Genomic DNA, 13,580 nt, shown 5'->3' on the forward strand with positions numbered 1-13,580 from the left:
ATAAAGAATGCGTTAGCCATCGAAAACATCGGCTAAATTGTCTTTGCTGATTAGCATGCTCCAAAAAAGAGCGAATACAAATAACGTCTTGTTGTAAATTAAAAAAAAAAAAACATGTGCAGAAGAATTTAATCAGCTAGCTGCAAAACAGGTGTTCCCTGAACTAGGTATTAAAGAAAAATACAAAAATGTCCCGTTTCTAAAAATACCTGGCAAAAAATTGCGAACACGACATCAATATTAAAAGGCAATCGCTGCCCTAGATTGTTGTCCAAAACCCATGTTAAGCGAAAATAAAAATATAACGGCTGTTTCAAGCAAACAAGCACCAGATAATACGGTCGTCGAAATGTTCGCGCAAGGAAATGCCGTGCACCGAAACGTCCGTACACCGATATGTCCGTACACCGAAATGGCCTAGACCTGGGACGACGCTGTGCGCTTCTTTGGTGGAGCTCCCACGGCTTCTAGTTCAATTTTCACCGATACTGATGAAACCTCGCAGCGTAGAGCGTCGACATTCCAGACACTGAGAGGCTAGCTGTGTCCGACTAAGCTACTAAACCGGCGGTTCCAGGCTTCCTGGCTTCGCAATTGTTGTTTGTGTGGTTTTAATCCAACTACTTGCATTAAATTTTTTTATCGATGCTCAGCCCTACCATCCATCCATCCATCCATCCATCCACCCATCCATTCATCCATCCATCCATCAAACCGTCCGTCTGTCGACCCAATTTGGTTTGTTAGGTTTTAGCCTCCAGTGGCGTTAATTTCTGCCCCTATAGGAATATCAAAGCATTCCATCTCTTCCTCAACCCTTCGGCTAAAACGCAAAGGGATAAAATCAAAAGCGCAAAAAAGTTCAAATCTAACTTGAAGGGAAACACGTCGATTGGAGTATGGGACCATTTTTTCCGTTTCCGGGGTTCACCCATCACAGCCACGGTGGCTGCTTTTCAGATTGAGTGGAAAAGCGAAGATCCCATTGTGTTGAGATGTTGGCGCACGGTAAAAATCCACACGGGATCAAAATTAATCCGGAGCCTCCCACTACAGCGCGCCTCTATAGCCCATGGGTTTTTTTTTTTTTATCACAGGTGTCAAAAAACACATGGGCTATGAGGCGCTTCGGATTAATTTTGATCCAGTGCGGACGACCAGCTTCGGTTGGTGGAAATGGCCGTCGCAGCTGGCACCACGAATGGGGTCCTGAAATGAGGACACTACTCCGCAATTTTTGTGCTGACGAAATTTATTCTCTCTCCGTCTCGCTCTCTTTCTCTCTCTCTTATAGCTCATGTGTAGCTTCGGTGCGCTAAACCCCACAATCAATCACGTTCACGTCACGCAGCACGCGCTATTAATACGTTTCAAAATCATAGCTTTCTTGCGGAGCGTGGACATTGCTCGTCGAAGCTCTGTTTGGGATAGCCTAATTCGGCTGTAAAGAACTCGCAATGAAGGCAAGAGGAGTAAGAATGCATTCGTAGACAACCCTCTGAATTTCTGTAGATTTTCTTATGGTACCTTTCACCATTATTTCTGAATTCTTTTTCTCCAAATCGTCTAGTTAACTGGCCTCCAGCGAGAAAGGGCAGCATGACGTACGCTCCTCTGCCCTCTGGGACGCTATTTTATCACAGTGCTCAAATACGACATTGGTTGTCTGAAGTTGTGCGGGTATTAGAATTTCCTTCCAATTTTGTGTTTCACATTCGTTTAAGTAATGCATTGCTGACGTTAATGAGTTGAGAATGCTTGTGCCAGGCTCACAGTTCCGGAGATCCTAGCTGCGCTTTCATTGACCTTTCCTGCGCATAGGCGTGCGCAGGGTTCTAGATTAGGGGGGGGGCGAAGTCTTACCGCAGCGCCCCCCCCCCCCCCTTCCCTTCCACCCGCCAACTCCCGACCTCTTCCCATGTGTAAGAATTTATAAGATCCATTGAGAAGAAATGGAAGAAATGCGTATGAATTTATAAACTTAATATGGTCTATTCTGAAACTCGCTTTTGCGCGGCTCTTTTGATCAGTGCTGCGCACGTTATTTACGAGGAAAAGTAGAAAAAGGACAGGCTCCGCAATAGATGGAAATTTTAAAATTATGTGATAACGTGTTTCTCACAACAGCCTGCTTCTGGTCGATCCCCACCTTTCCGGGACTGAAAGTAAACAGCTTTTGGAAGGTAACGTGAAAGTTCTTCGGCTGCCATTACCGTGAAAACACGCGTGGTCATACCCTTACGGAACAGGTTCGATTGAGTAAAGGTATGGGGCAAATTTGGCGCCCCCCCAAGATGATTAGGGGAGGCGGTCGCCCCCCCGGCTCCCCCTGTGCGCACGCCTATGTTCCTGCGTACCTGGACAGCTCATTTATTGACCCACTTCCCATGCCCTCTTCCCGTAATGACGCTGCCCATTCAAGCTTGGCCGCTACTGCGGCGGTTTCTTGTGCACTGTTCCCGTGCTGATTACGGGGTTTTATTCTTCGATGTTAGCGGCTTGTCCCCTTGAGAGAATCGACGAGTGGTGGGAGGAGCTGGCGCACTGATTTTGGAGACTTGTGCACTTCGGTCGTTCTCTTTTATCCGCATTTATTCATGTCAGTCGCTCTGAGACCGCATCTTTTGTGTTAGTGTTTTATTTTCCTTGCAGTGTATACTTTTATCCCCGTTGGATGACGATGTTATTAATACGCCAAGGGACCGGCCTTTATTAAGAAGGAAGGTGGTCAAACACTTTTGGTCATGTTTGTACAGTACAAATAATATGGCTTGAGGGGATAAAGTTTGCGTTCGCTCCTGTCCTCCATCCTACTTCCCTTTGGAGAAGAAAGAAAGAGGGCTATTGACACAGAGAGAGTCGGGTGGACCTATTTAACCATGGGTGCCTGGAGTAACATGAGTGCCTGGTGATTTTAGAGTTTCTGAGAAAGCGGATAAAACAAGAAAGGTGTCGTGCTTGCGTGGCAGAGGGAAAAGGTGGGGTGCTTCAAGAGGATTCCGAGTCAAGCGCGTCGAGACAGTAGGCAATCACGCATTTATCCTTTGTTAACAAGGTCGCGGGACGCATGCAAGAGGCTTGGTATGGGGCGGACGGGCCGGGAAGAAAAGGTATTCGGAGAAGGAGGAGAAGGAAGGGGACTAGAAGTCTCGCCACAAGAGCAGCAGAATGACTGATTCCAGGCTGAAAGTACAAATCATCCGTTTATGCATGGTGGATCGCGATTATTTCCCGACGAACAGCCCCGCTGAGAGAGGCATTTCTTGCAGAGGGAGAAACGACAACTTCCAGCGAAGCGACGCATTTTCCTTTCATACTCCTTCGTTCTTCAGAAGAGTCGCATAATAGGCGGGGCGCGGGGCCGGCGGCGCGCCGAAAATTTTGCCCGGCGGCGGCGGCGGCGTGCTCATTCCCGCGACTTCGGCGGCGGCGCAGACGGCGCGACCAAAACAGGCGGCGGCGGCGGCGTGGCGCGGCGGCGCACAGGTCTACTGCTAACTTTGCTCCATGCTGCCAACGTCCACTGCTTAACCGGAAGTACGTCACGATGAAAGGGACGCAAAAGGGACGTTTTCAAAAGGGACAGTTACGAGAATACCGCCCCAGTTCTTCTACACTTCTGCACTAGCCCCTGTGCGAGTTCTCGTCTCGTGCAAGGTGTAGCGTGCGAAAGAACTGGCGCTGCACTTGCACGGCACTTTTGTGAACTGGTGCAGAAAGTGTAGCCAAATCGAGGAGACCAAATTATTAGTGTTGTGACGTCTTCATGACGTCATTATGACATCACGTGTGGCAGCAGCCGTTGCCAGGGGGGCGTGGCTTGTGCCACGCGCGTGGCAGAAGACGCGTCAACATGACGTATGACGTCACGCGGGGCAGGAGTCATCGCGAGGGGGCTCAGTCTCGTGCCCAACGCGGGGTTCCAGACGCTGCCAAAATACACCTTGTATTTGGTAATATTACTTTGTCACAGCCAAAAACATACGCAGCAATATTTTATTAATTACAATTTTATGCAATTCCGCAATTTTTTTGTAACGTACGCCACTTTTGTGGGACGTAGCGGCCAGTTTTGGCGGAATTAGGTTCTTGTTTTTTTATGTCTAATTGGCGCATGCGCAGTAGGGCTCGTCCACCGTTCCTGAACGTCAGGTCAGGAAATGCTCGGTAAATTCCGACGAAGGGCAGGTGGTGGACCTCGCAAGTGGCGACTGTTGCAGCGCAATATTCGTACGTAAATACATGTATCGTTCGTGAGTGTGAAGTGCGTACCGCGGGAACAGTTCAAAAGTGCAGGTTTTAAAAAATATGCCGGTTGCGCACATTGGGAGTAGCAGATGCCGCGTCCGGGAACTTCTGCGGCTTGGTGCCTGCTGTACCGCCGGCCTGCCAGAATTGTACCTCTGCGCGACTTCCAAGCCCGTGAGAGTATTGACAACCATGCGCACATCGGCACTGTATATTCGTGGCAAAGAAGCCAGGAACAGGCGAGCGCTTCTCCTACCGTATTTGGAAATCGACAAAATTGTCAACGACCTTCCAGTCCTGCAGAATACCTTAAAGGCACGGGGCATTGACTTGGACATTTCGTCACTGAGCACGAAGCTGCCTTCGCTACGAATAGTTAAAAATGAACTAAAGCGAGTCCAACTGGAGATAATGCAGCTGACTCGGACCCTGAGCACCTACTGGAAGACTGGCGGCGAGGAGACTCAGAGCGAGCCAGAACTGAAGACCGAGCTTCAGACACACTACACGACCGAGCGTGAAGTGAAGCAGTCCCTGTACGCGAAGGAAGAAGAGGTGATGCCCCTGATTCTACAGCTGCCCAACTTCATCCGGCCCGCTAGCGCGGCGATCCAGTCTATGTGCGCAGAATACGGGGCAGTGCCCAAGTTTCCCTTCCACCCGGCGTCTCACCTGGAGATCGGCGGCGCAGAGATCGTGCTGCGGCTCGAGCCGCGGCTGTGCTACCTGAAGAACATGCCGGCGCGCCTGCACCTGAAGCTGTGTCGCTTCTTCAGCGAGCGGCTGCTCAAGTTTGGCAGCGTGCCAATGAACGGACCCGACTGGGTGGTCGACGCCGTGGTCGAGGGCTGCGGCACGGACCCGAACAACTTTGACCACAGCATGGCCATCGAGAGCAAGGAGCACAGCGGCGGCCACCACATGCATCTGGTGGGCTCGTCGGCGCTCGAGTCGTTCGCCGCCTACCTGACCCGGCGCCAGCCCCGGGACGTGCCCGCCCGGTACCACACGGTCGGCCGCCGGTATGTAGCCAAGTGCGACGCGCTCCTGCCGGGCCTGCTGTCGCTGACCCAGTCGACCGAGGCGGCCGCCTTTGCGGCGGGCCACCCGGACGAGCTGCTGCCCCTGTTCGAGGGCCTGCTGGCCGCTGTGCGAGGCTGGTACGAGGAGCTGGGGCTGCCCTTCCGCCTTGTGCTGGCCCCGCCCCCAGAGCTGGGCTTCATCGAGAGCCTGCGCGTGTCCCTCGAGGTGTGGTCGCCGGCCCAGGGCCGCTACGTGCCCTGCGGCTTCCTCAGCCTGCACGACGACTTCGTCAGCCGCCGGCTCATTATGGTGTCGGGCACCAAGGCCGCAGATGCCCAGTTCCTGCACACCGCCTACGCATGCGTCGCCAACATACACACCCTGGTGGCGTGTATCCTGGAGAATGCTCAGCAGAAGGACGCCTTCCCGGCGGCTCTCGAGCACTGCTAGAGGGGGGGACACAATAAAAGGGGCTCTGCTGTGGGTGCAACTTTAATGTGTCTCCTTGGCAGCCAATCAGCTGTCGTAGAAACGCGGGACGCGCACTTTCCTCGTCCTGGTGGTGGCCGACGAGGGCACCCGTGGGCGGCCGGGTGCGGCCCTGGAGGCCATCTTGGCCTGGCTGCTGGACGCCTCGGCAAGCATCTCCAGGGCGCTGCTGTCCAGGGCCGGCTCCGAGGCCACCACCATGGACAGGCTTGCGGGCAGCAGCATCTTGCAGACTGGCTTCTGGGCCGGCTTGCCCCGCTTCTGCAGCAGGCTCGTCCGGATGCCTGCCTCGGCGAGGCTCACGAACTTGCCCTCTCCTTCCCGGGCCCCCGCCGTTGGCTGCTCGACGCCCTCGCCCCCGGGCGGAGGAGACAGGGGCGAGTCGATCAGGGACTGCGACCAGAGGGACGACGTGGGCATCAGGTCTCCTGTCACGGCCGGCTCCTCGGGGGCCGGGGCGCGCCTGCGTGCAGGGCCGGCGGTGGCGGCCGGGGGGGCAGGCCGGGGCCGGGCAGGCTTCTCCGGCTGTTTGGGGGGCCGGCCGACACGACGCCCGCGCTTGGTGTTTGCTGAAACAACAACACAGGCGAGGGTGTGAGCTTCCAACACTTGATCGGGGCTCACGTCCCATGACGCTAACCTGCAGTTCAGTGTGTCAAGCAACAATGATGCATCAAATGCAATGCAAGAACATTGCAAGGACTGCCGCACCGTGTTTTTCAACAGTGACGTGGCACGCATGCTCACGCAACTGTCATCTGTTGAAAGAGAAGTACTTGTGCTGCTTCTGGTGTGAAGTAAATGAGCAGAGCTGTCATGCATATTCCATTCCACTATGAAGTTCTGGGCATGGGCATCGTCTTGCAGCACACAAGGTGAGACCAACAATGATGATCAGTAGGTTTACACACCCACGCCTCTGACTGGAAAGAGCTGCAACTGGGGCCACCAAGGCTCTGGCACCGCAGCAGCAGCAGCGCTCCTTTCTCGCCTTCAGGAACAATATGCCGCGAATTTCTAAGCGAACGGCTCTGCCCAAAATGTCGTCCATTCACTATTTGGGTCAAAACATCTATTTTGATATAGACCCAGAACACTGCCCACCCCAACTTTGACGGCTTCAAAATCCACAAATCTCCATTCATGAAAACATGCAATTTCCCCTCTAGAAACCGGTGTGGGTGCCCATGTTCACGGACTTCCAACAGCATAGCCAGTTTGCACTTTCACACACAAAAAATGCCCTCTGAAAGTGCACTCAAAAATCTTGAGCACTACTAACACAATGCAAGAACAGAAGCTTCCCTGCCCCATGCATCACAATGCGGGCGGAAGTCAATGGGCATGAAACTTAATAGCGGATGCAACATCCAAGTGCAGTGCAAACTTTGATGCCAGCGTAAAATGATCGGTAAATTAGCTCGTAGCCCATTTCCCAGCAGCCAACTGCACCGTCGGAAGCCTTTCCCATTTCCAAGCAACTCTGTCGCTGCAACACGAGAAATGTCGTGCCGTTGAGGCACTCAAGTAGTCGGGCACAGCCTGCCCACTGGGGCTCTTCGATTGACAGTCGCAGAGCCCCACTGGTGCCTGGCTCGGGTCATTACCCCCAGTGGCCGCCAGGATGGTCGTGGGGCTGGAGCCTGGTGTTGTGTCCGTACTGGAGCTCCCCCCAGAGCCTGGCTGCTGGTAGAAGTACGGTCGGCACTGGCAGCAGCAGCACATGCAAGAGAGAAAGGCACCAGGCTGAGCCTCCAGGGCGCAACGCTTTCGCATCCACACTGCGCGAGGGCCAAGGCCCCTCTGATGCCACCCACACATGGACCACACACAAACAGGCACTGCTCCGTTTGCCATCTGGAACAAAACTTCTGCAAAGGATTTCCAGTGTGCTATCAGTTTCTTCAATTATGCGGTCTATGCACTGAGGCTGCACCAAAGCTACGCTGTGTGCTGTAGTGGAGGGCTCTGGATTGATGTGGACCATCTTCAACGTGCACCCACATCTGGCTTTTTAGTTTGCACCTCCCTGAGAAAGACCGCCACCACGGTTGGAATCGGAACCATGTCCTTGGGCTCAGCAGCAGAATGCCTCGGCCACTGAGCCACCAGGGCAGGTGGTTTCCCCAACAGTCACCTACAGGAATGCACACACAAGAGGAAGATGGGGTTTTTTTTGGCACAGCAACCTTTCGGTTATAATGCGCCAGACACGGTAGAATAGTTCAGTGAAGGTTAAAAGGTGTTATTCAAGGTGTTGCGAAGATTAAAAACAATATTTTAAAAGAACTCGAAGGTGTACGTATTCAAACCAGTGTAGAAGGTCGTCTTCAAAAAATTCGGGAATGCACAAAAGCTCTCCTCAAAGTTCACATGGTTACCTGACCATGCATGTTCAACGAAGCTTTTACGAGGGAAATATTAGGTATCTATGTTTATTTAACTCTCATAATCAAATACAGTCCTCCACTGATTTTTTGGACCCTCAAGGGGCCGACTTAGCGTTTGGAAGTCCAAAAAAGCGAATGGACACAAAAAAATAAAATAAAAAAGCCACTTTATTTATCGAACAGCTTGAAAAACTTGTCCGTCTGTTTCGCGGGGCGTTACATTGCTGTACCAATTGGTCAGCTTGCACAAAACCACAATCAGTTGTTGAAGCAGCAATGCAAACAGCACTACCGACCATGTGCGACTAAGCAGCCACCGTGGCCACTGATGACTGGCCTCTTTCCTCCATGCGGCTAGTGGGACAGAGCAGCAAGCCGTGCCTGCTACCGAGGCTGTATGGAAGATAGCTGGTGATACGCGTGGAACATGGATTAGAGGCTGCACAAAAACAAAGTGGCAGTGTGTTGTTTGCCTTTTTGGCAGATTTCGACTCGTGATTGAAAGACAAGGGTTTCAAACGTCCGAAATTTCAGCCAGAGTTTTACTCTATAGAACCCGTGACGGTGACATAGCAGAGTCTGAGTATTCAGGCAAGTCTGAAAAATAGGGCGTCCAAAAAGGCAGTCGGCAACTGTTCGTAACACCCTGAGCATGTGCACATAATCATCACTGCAGCATGTTGCTTTTTCCTTGTGAAGCAGCTTCCAGTGCATACAGGAAAGAACTTGTAGACGGCATGTCAGTACCAGCCGTGACACATTCCTTAATTGTAGCCTGCACTCGTGTGCAGCAAGGCAAAAGCCACATGGGGATGTGTGGGCCTACTTGGACTGTACTTTTCATGACTAGGCTTTCAATTCGCCCTGGGACACCGTATTTGAGTCCTTCAGCACACATGGAGGCAAAAGACTACACGGAGGAGGATCACACCAAGTGGGCAGCCTTCGCATGCCAACCTCCCTTGACGGTACTTTCCCCAGGTTGGGACCTGAGCAGACTGATGGCAGCATTTAGCGGTGCTGGCAATCAAACAAAGATGGCCAAAAGCGCCATACGAGACTGTTCTGCCTTCTGTCAATGCATGCACGCCCGGGTCGTCAGCCTTACGGTCAGCGTGTTTAAAAACAAGGCGTCCAGTGCTCGGCATAGCTTTCTGCAAATTTTGCCTCCACAAATTGAAGCAAGAGCCACGCCTTGTGCAACGGCAAGCACGCCTAGGAGCCAAATCCAAAGTCCACCACTTGTCCTGTTACACTACCGCCCCACAGCATGGGCAGTAGGCTCAAATGTGTGGCCTTTAATCTTGGACACCAAATTGGCTGCAGGTTACTTGACGCTTGCTGCAGCATCTGCTTTTTCTTTTCTTCTGGAGATTATCACGGCACCTTCAGACCACAGCAGTGCAACCACTGTCGAGCCCCATCAGCTGAGAGGCGGCTTTGTTTCCGCATTGGTGACCGACTGACTGCGTGTCTCCAGTTCACAGCCGCGCACAGCAGGCGGTCTGCAGGGCAAGGGGGCCAGGCGAAAAGGACGAGCACACGACAAAGAGTTTTCTTTCCACATGGCCCTGTGTGATGGGGTGGAGGGCTGCCCTGGGAGTCCTGGCCCTGGTTCGCTGCACTTCTTCCCCTCCCAACGAGCGAGTTCTTGCCAGTCGACACTTGGCTCTGTCACTGCACAGCTCACTGCAGCCCTCCTTTCAGGGGCGCTCTGGGGCCACATGCCTCAGAGGTGATAAGCTAGAAACGAGAGGTGCGGGTTTGGGGAAGAGTTGTTTCCTTGCCCCGTGGTTGGACGCGTAGTACCGAAAGTTGCACTCCACACATGCCAAATCTTGGTGCACTTCAAAGGGCTCAGTTTATTTACCTATTAGTGGCTTTATAATAGGACATCTGTTCCCCGTGTGTCCCATTGTTGTGCTGCACTGTTCCAAAGTTCCTCTTGTATGAGTGGCTTCATGTCTCGGAAGGGGAGCTGTGAAGTACTGACACGCTGGTCAGTTTTAAAGCATATATCTCCCCGAGTTCAAGATGTTTTTACTTGGTTTGCACAACTGTAGTGCCATGACTGGGAGTATAACGGATGCTGTTTTCATGTGCTGTAATTAAAATGCCTCCTGCTGCAAAGATGCTGGTCCTATGCGACAGTGAAAGCATGTGTGTAAAAGCTATGTGGGCATGTGTGTTGTAAAGTCTTGGTGTTTCTTTGGTCAACTTCTCTACGCGACATGTCACAGGACACTGGAGACGATATCCCGAGGCACCACTGCACCAGCGGAAGCAATTCTGCAGGTTCCATTGAGTTCTTCTGCCGGCTCATCTAATCGCAACGAAAACAGCACAGAGATAGGACACAACCCTGACGATGAGAATACATCGACGATTGCTCATAGACTTCCCCTTCAAGGCATACTTAGTAGTACATGTGCGCTGGTTTAAAGCACCATCGGTCACATTCGATGCACAAGCTTTTGATGGGGCTTGTCCCAAAGGCTCCAAATGCAAGGCGGAGCCCTGGTGCAGCACTGGATCCAACATTTTTAATGCCGTTTTAGTGGCAGACCCATATATAGCACTCCCACAGTCAAAGTGCGAACTCAAAAGACTTCAAGAGGTGCAAACTGCAGGTCTTATATGCTCCACATGACTGGTGAAACAAGACTTGTAGTGCATTCATTGCTTTTATGCATTTTTCAGTTTATTTGTGGAATAAATGCAAGCTTATCATCCAGCACAGCACCCAAAAGTTTTTGTTCCTTTTTGATCAGAACAGCTACACTACTGAGAATAATGTCAGGCTCAGCTCAGAGGCCGTCCGGCTCAGAGAATAAGATACAGCTGCTACTTTCAGGGTTTACCAAGGTTTACTTTACGACCATTTTCCCCAGCCCACTATGTAAGTTTGTTATCAGCAGCCATCTGCCATTCACTGATAGAGAAGTTACAGAATTAAAAACCGATATGAATATCGTTCACGTAGATAGATGGACAAATTGTCAGCGGAAGAGTAGTTCAAACTGTGTTCATCTTTATAAAAAGTGTGAAGCTCAGTACTCTGCCCTATACTCGGTTACAACGCAAGAACGGCACCACCTCATGTAGTGTATCACTCCGCCAAAGCGGCGGACCCGTGACGTCAGTGCGCACGCGTTTTGAAAGGGGTTTGCTATGAATGCGTGATATCGTCTGCCTTGTCTCACGCAGTTTGTTTGTCGTCACTGGAGTCGTTTATAAGCATATTAAGTCCAAAAAATCATGGGAACGGCTCACGCCATGTTCAAAATATCCCCAGTAACGCCCTACTTGCGCCGCGCGGAGAAACATCTGGCTACGATGATAAGGCACAGCGGCAACTTCCGGTGCCGTTCTTAAGTTGTCACCGAGTATAGGGAACCTTGTTATGTGTGTGTAACCTGGAAAGCACTGCACCCACTCTTACTGGAAATGTACACTCAGACAGGTAGCTTTCTAACGTGTTTGGCATATTTCCTGATACACCATAAGATTTGAGGTCATGCAGGGTACCACAAAGCCAAGCAGTGTCGTACGCCTTTTCTAAGCCGAAAAAATAGTGTTGCCTGTGGACAAAGGCAATTTTGACGCATGACTGAGGCCCAAGCTGGCCAGCCGTAGATCTGCCCAACCTGGAGTTGCTAAAGGCACCCCGTGCAAGGAGTGGTAATGTCATGGATTTATGCAAGCATATTTTGACTTGTAAGCATGGCGATGTCAATTTACAAGCAAAAGGTGGAAGTTTTCTGAATGATTAGGAAATAACAAATAATCCCAATAACCTTAAAGGCAAGAATCTAGGGCATGATGGCCAGTCAGCTGCCACAGGAGCCCCCAACAGTCGTGCTGCCTACCTGGCGGCCCCGGCGGCGAGCCACTCGGCGGGAAGAGGCAGGCGAGGAGCGTTGGCGGGCCTTGGAGGCCCCCGCGGGACCCATATGCGGGGCACTGAGCACGCCGTGCAGGAAGGCGCCCACCTCGTCCAGCACACAGCGGTCCACCATGGCCTGGGTGACGCCCTCAAGGCGCTTCTTGAGGCCGCACATGTGCAGGCTGTCGTCGGCCCCGCCCACCACCACCAGGCCCGACTCGGCCTTCATGTGCTCCCGGAAGTTCTCCAGCTCGTCCATGCCGCACGACAGCGCGTTCTGGCCCACCACAAACAGCGTGGCCGTCGGGCTGTCCAGCAGCGGGTCGTCCACGTCCTGCGCGGAGGGGAAGGACCGGGCACACTGGCAGCCGCCGGGCACAGCTGGCACAGCCGCTGTCCCGGGCACTCACCCGGGAGCCGCTCAGGCCGACCAGGGGGAATCCGAGGCACACGACAGCAGCCACCGACTCCAGGAGGGAAACCTGCAGCAGGTACAGGCACTTGCTCGTTGATCGCGCCATTCGGCAGAGGAATAGAACACAGGTATCACTCATATGTACAGCAGCACTTTAGGAACAGAACAACTACACGATCTTGGGAAAGTTGATTCACTCTTAAAAACATTAGAGCTCAGGGCGACACAACAACACAGGGAGAGAGTTGCAACTAATTTTATTGGAAGCACTGTCGCATATAAGTGCCCTCTTTAAAGGCCAACTGCCCTCAAATTTTTCTTTGCCCCAGTTTGGATCCAATCAAGTAGCTGATGCTCGTGAAATCACCATGGCGAAATCCCAAGTCTCATAAGCACACAAGGTACTGGCGATCAAAGTATCTCCAAGCAGACGGCGTTTGCACCTGGCGGAGAGTCGCCGAAACAAGTTCCAAGCGGTCTGTGATGGAGAAGATGAACCTGTCCCGCGGAGCTCGCGCTTATCCGGTGACTTGCACGGTGCTCTGCCGGGCGCAGGGATGTGTTTGCCGGGGGTTTGTACTGCCGTCGGCATCGCATGCTTAAAACTCACCGCATAGAGAGCAATACACTCCATTTTTTCAGTGCAATAAAAGAGATTAGAAGCCTACAAACTTATACGAGCACTTGCGATGGTTCTGGAGTTAGCAAAACTTTTGTTTACTTGAAAATGATATTTGTGCTCAAAAACTAGGGCGAAATGAGCACTTGCCTGTACATTTATCATTCCTATTGCATCTGTCAGAGAAAAAAAAGGATCCTTTTGAAACTTTCACTGCCATCTAATGTCACCTAATAGTGCACATAAAAAGAGTGCAAAATACAAAATACTGCATTTCAAACATGACTGCACGCAATGCAAACGGCTCGTGAAGATTGGCATTTTCGGAACCGAAACTGAAAGAACAGGTGGCCATTACCTGCGGCCGGAGGTGACGTAGGTGATGGAATAGAAGCAGGCCCGCCAGTACTGGTGCCCGCTCACAAAAGCCGCCAAATGGTGCGGTAGTGTCGCGTTTTGCATTGCTATTTTCCCAGAACTTCCAATAACGTTTTGCCCAGGCTAATGGAG

The 13,580-nt window shown here is 52.0% G+C and overlaps 2 protein-coding genes across 3 annotated transcripts in view; one reads left to right on the forward strand and one right to left on the reverse strand.

Annotated features, from left to right (window-relative positions):
* Positions 1 to 4,131: 4,131 nt before the first annotated feature.
* Positions 4,132 to 5,761, forward strand: Slimp (Seryl-tRNA synthetase-like insect mitochondrial protein). The gene has a single exon (XM_077688327.1). The coding sequence runs from the start codon at positions 4,309 to 4,311 to the stop codon at positions 5,719 to 5,721; it is 1,413 nt and encodes a 470-aa protein (XP_077544453.1). The 5' UTR covers positions 4,132 to 4,308; the 3' UTR covers positions 5,722 to 5,761.
* The window catches only part of Rcd1 (Reduction in Cnn dots 1), a 32,279-nt gene continuing 24,446 nt past the window's right edge, over positions 5,748 to 13,580 (reverse strand). For both annotated transcript variants that reach the window (XM_077688326.1, XM_077688325.1), the window contains 4 exons: positions 12,447 to 12,518; positions 12,020 to 12,370; positions 7,368 to 7,467; positions 5,748 to 6,329 (listed from right to left, as the gene is read on the reverse strand). In XM_077688326.1, coding sequence (XP_077544452.1) covers positions 5,788 to 6,329; positions 7,368 to 7,467; positions 12,020 to 12,370; positions 12,447 to 12,518 — 1,065 coding nt within the window. In that variant the 3' untranslated portion in view covers positions 5,748 to 5,787. The remainder of the gene's footprint in view (positions 6,330 to 7,367; positions 7,468 to 12,019; positions 12,371 to 12,446; positions 12,519 to 13,580) is intronic.

This window comes from Haemaphysalis longicornis, unplaced genomic scaffold, assembly GCF_048455015.1.
Source record: "Haemaphysalis longicornis isolate Haplotype H1 unplaced genomic scaffold, Haemaphysalis longicornis Haplotype H1 scaffold_1, whole genome shotgun sequence".
In the NCBI taxonomy this organism is placed as follows: Eukaryota; Metazoa; Arthropoda; class Arachnida; order Ixodida; family Ixodidae; genus Haemaphysalis; species Haemaphysalis longicornis.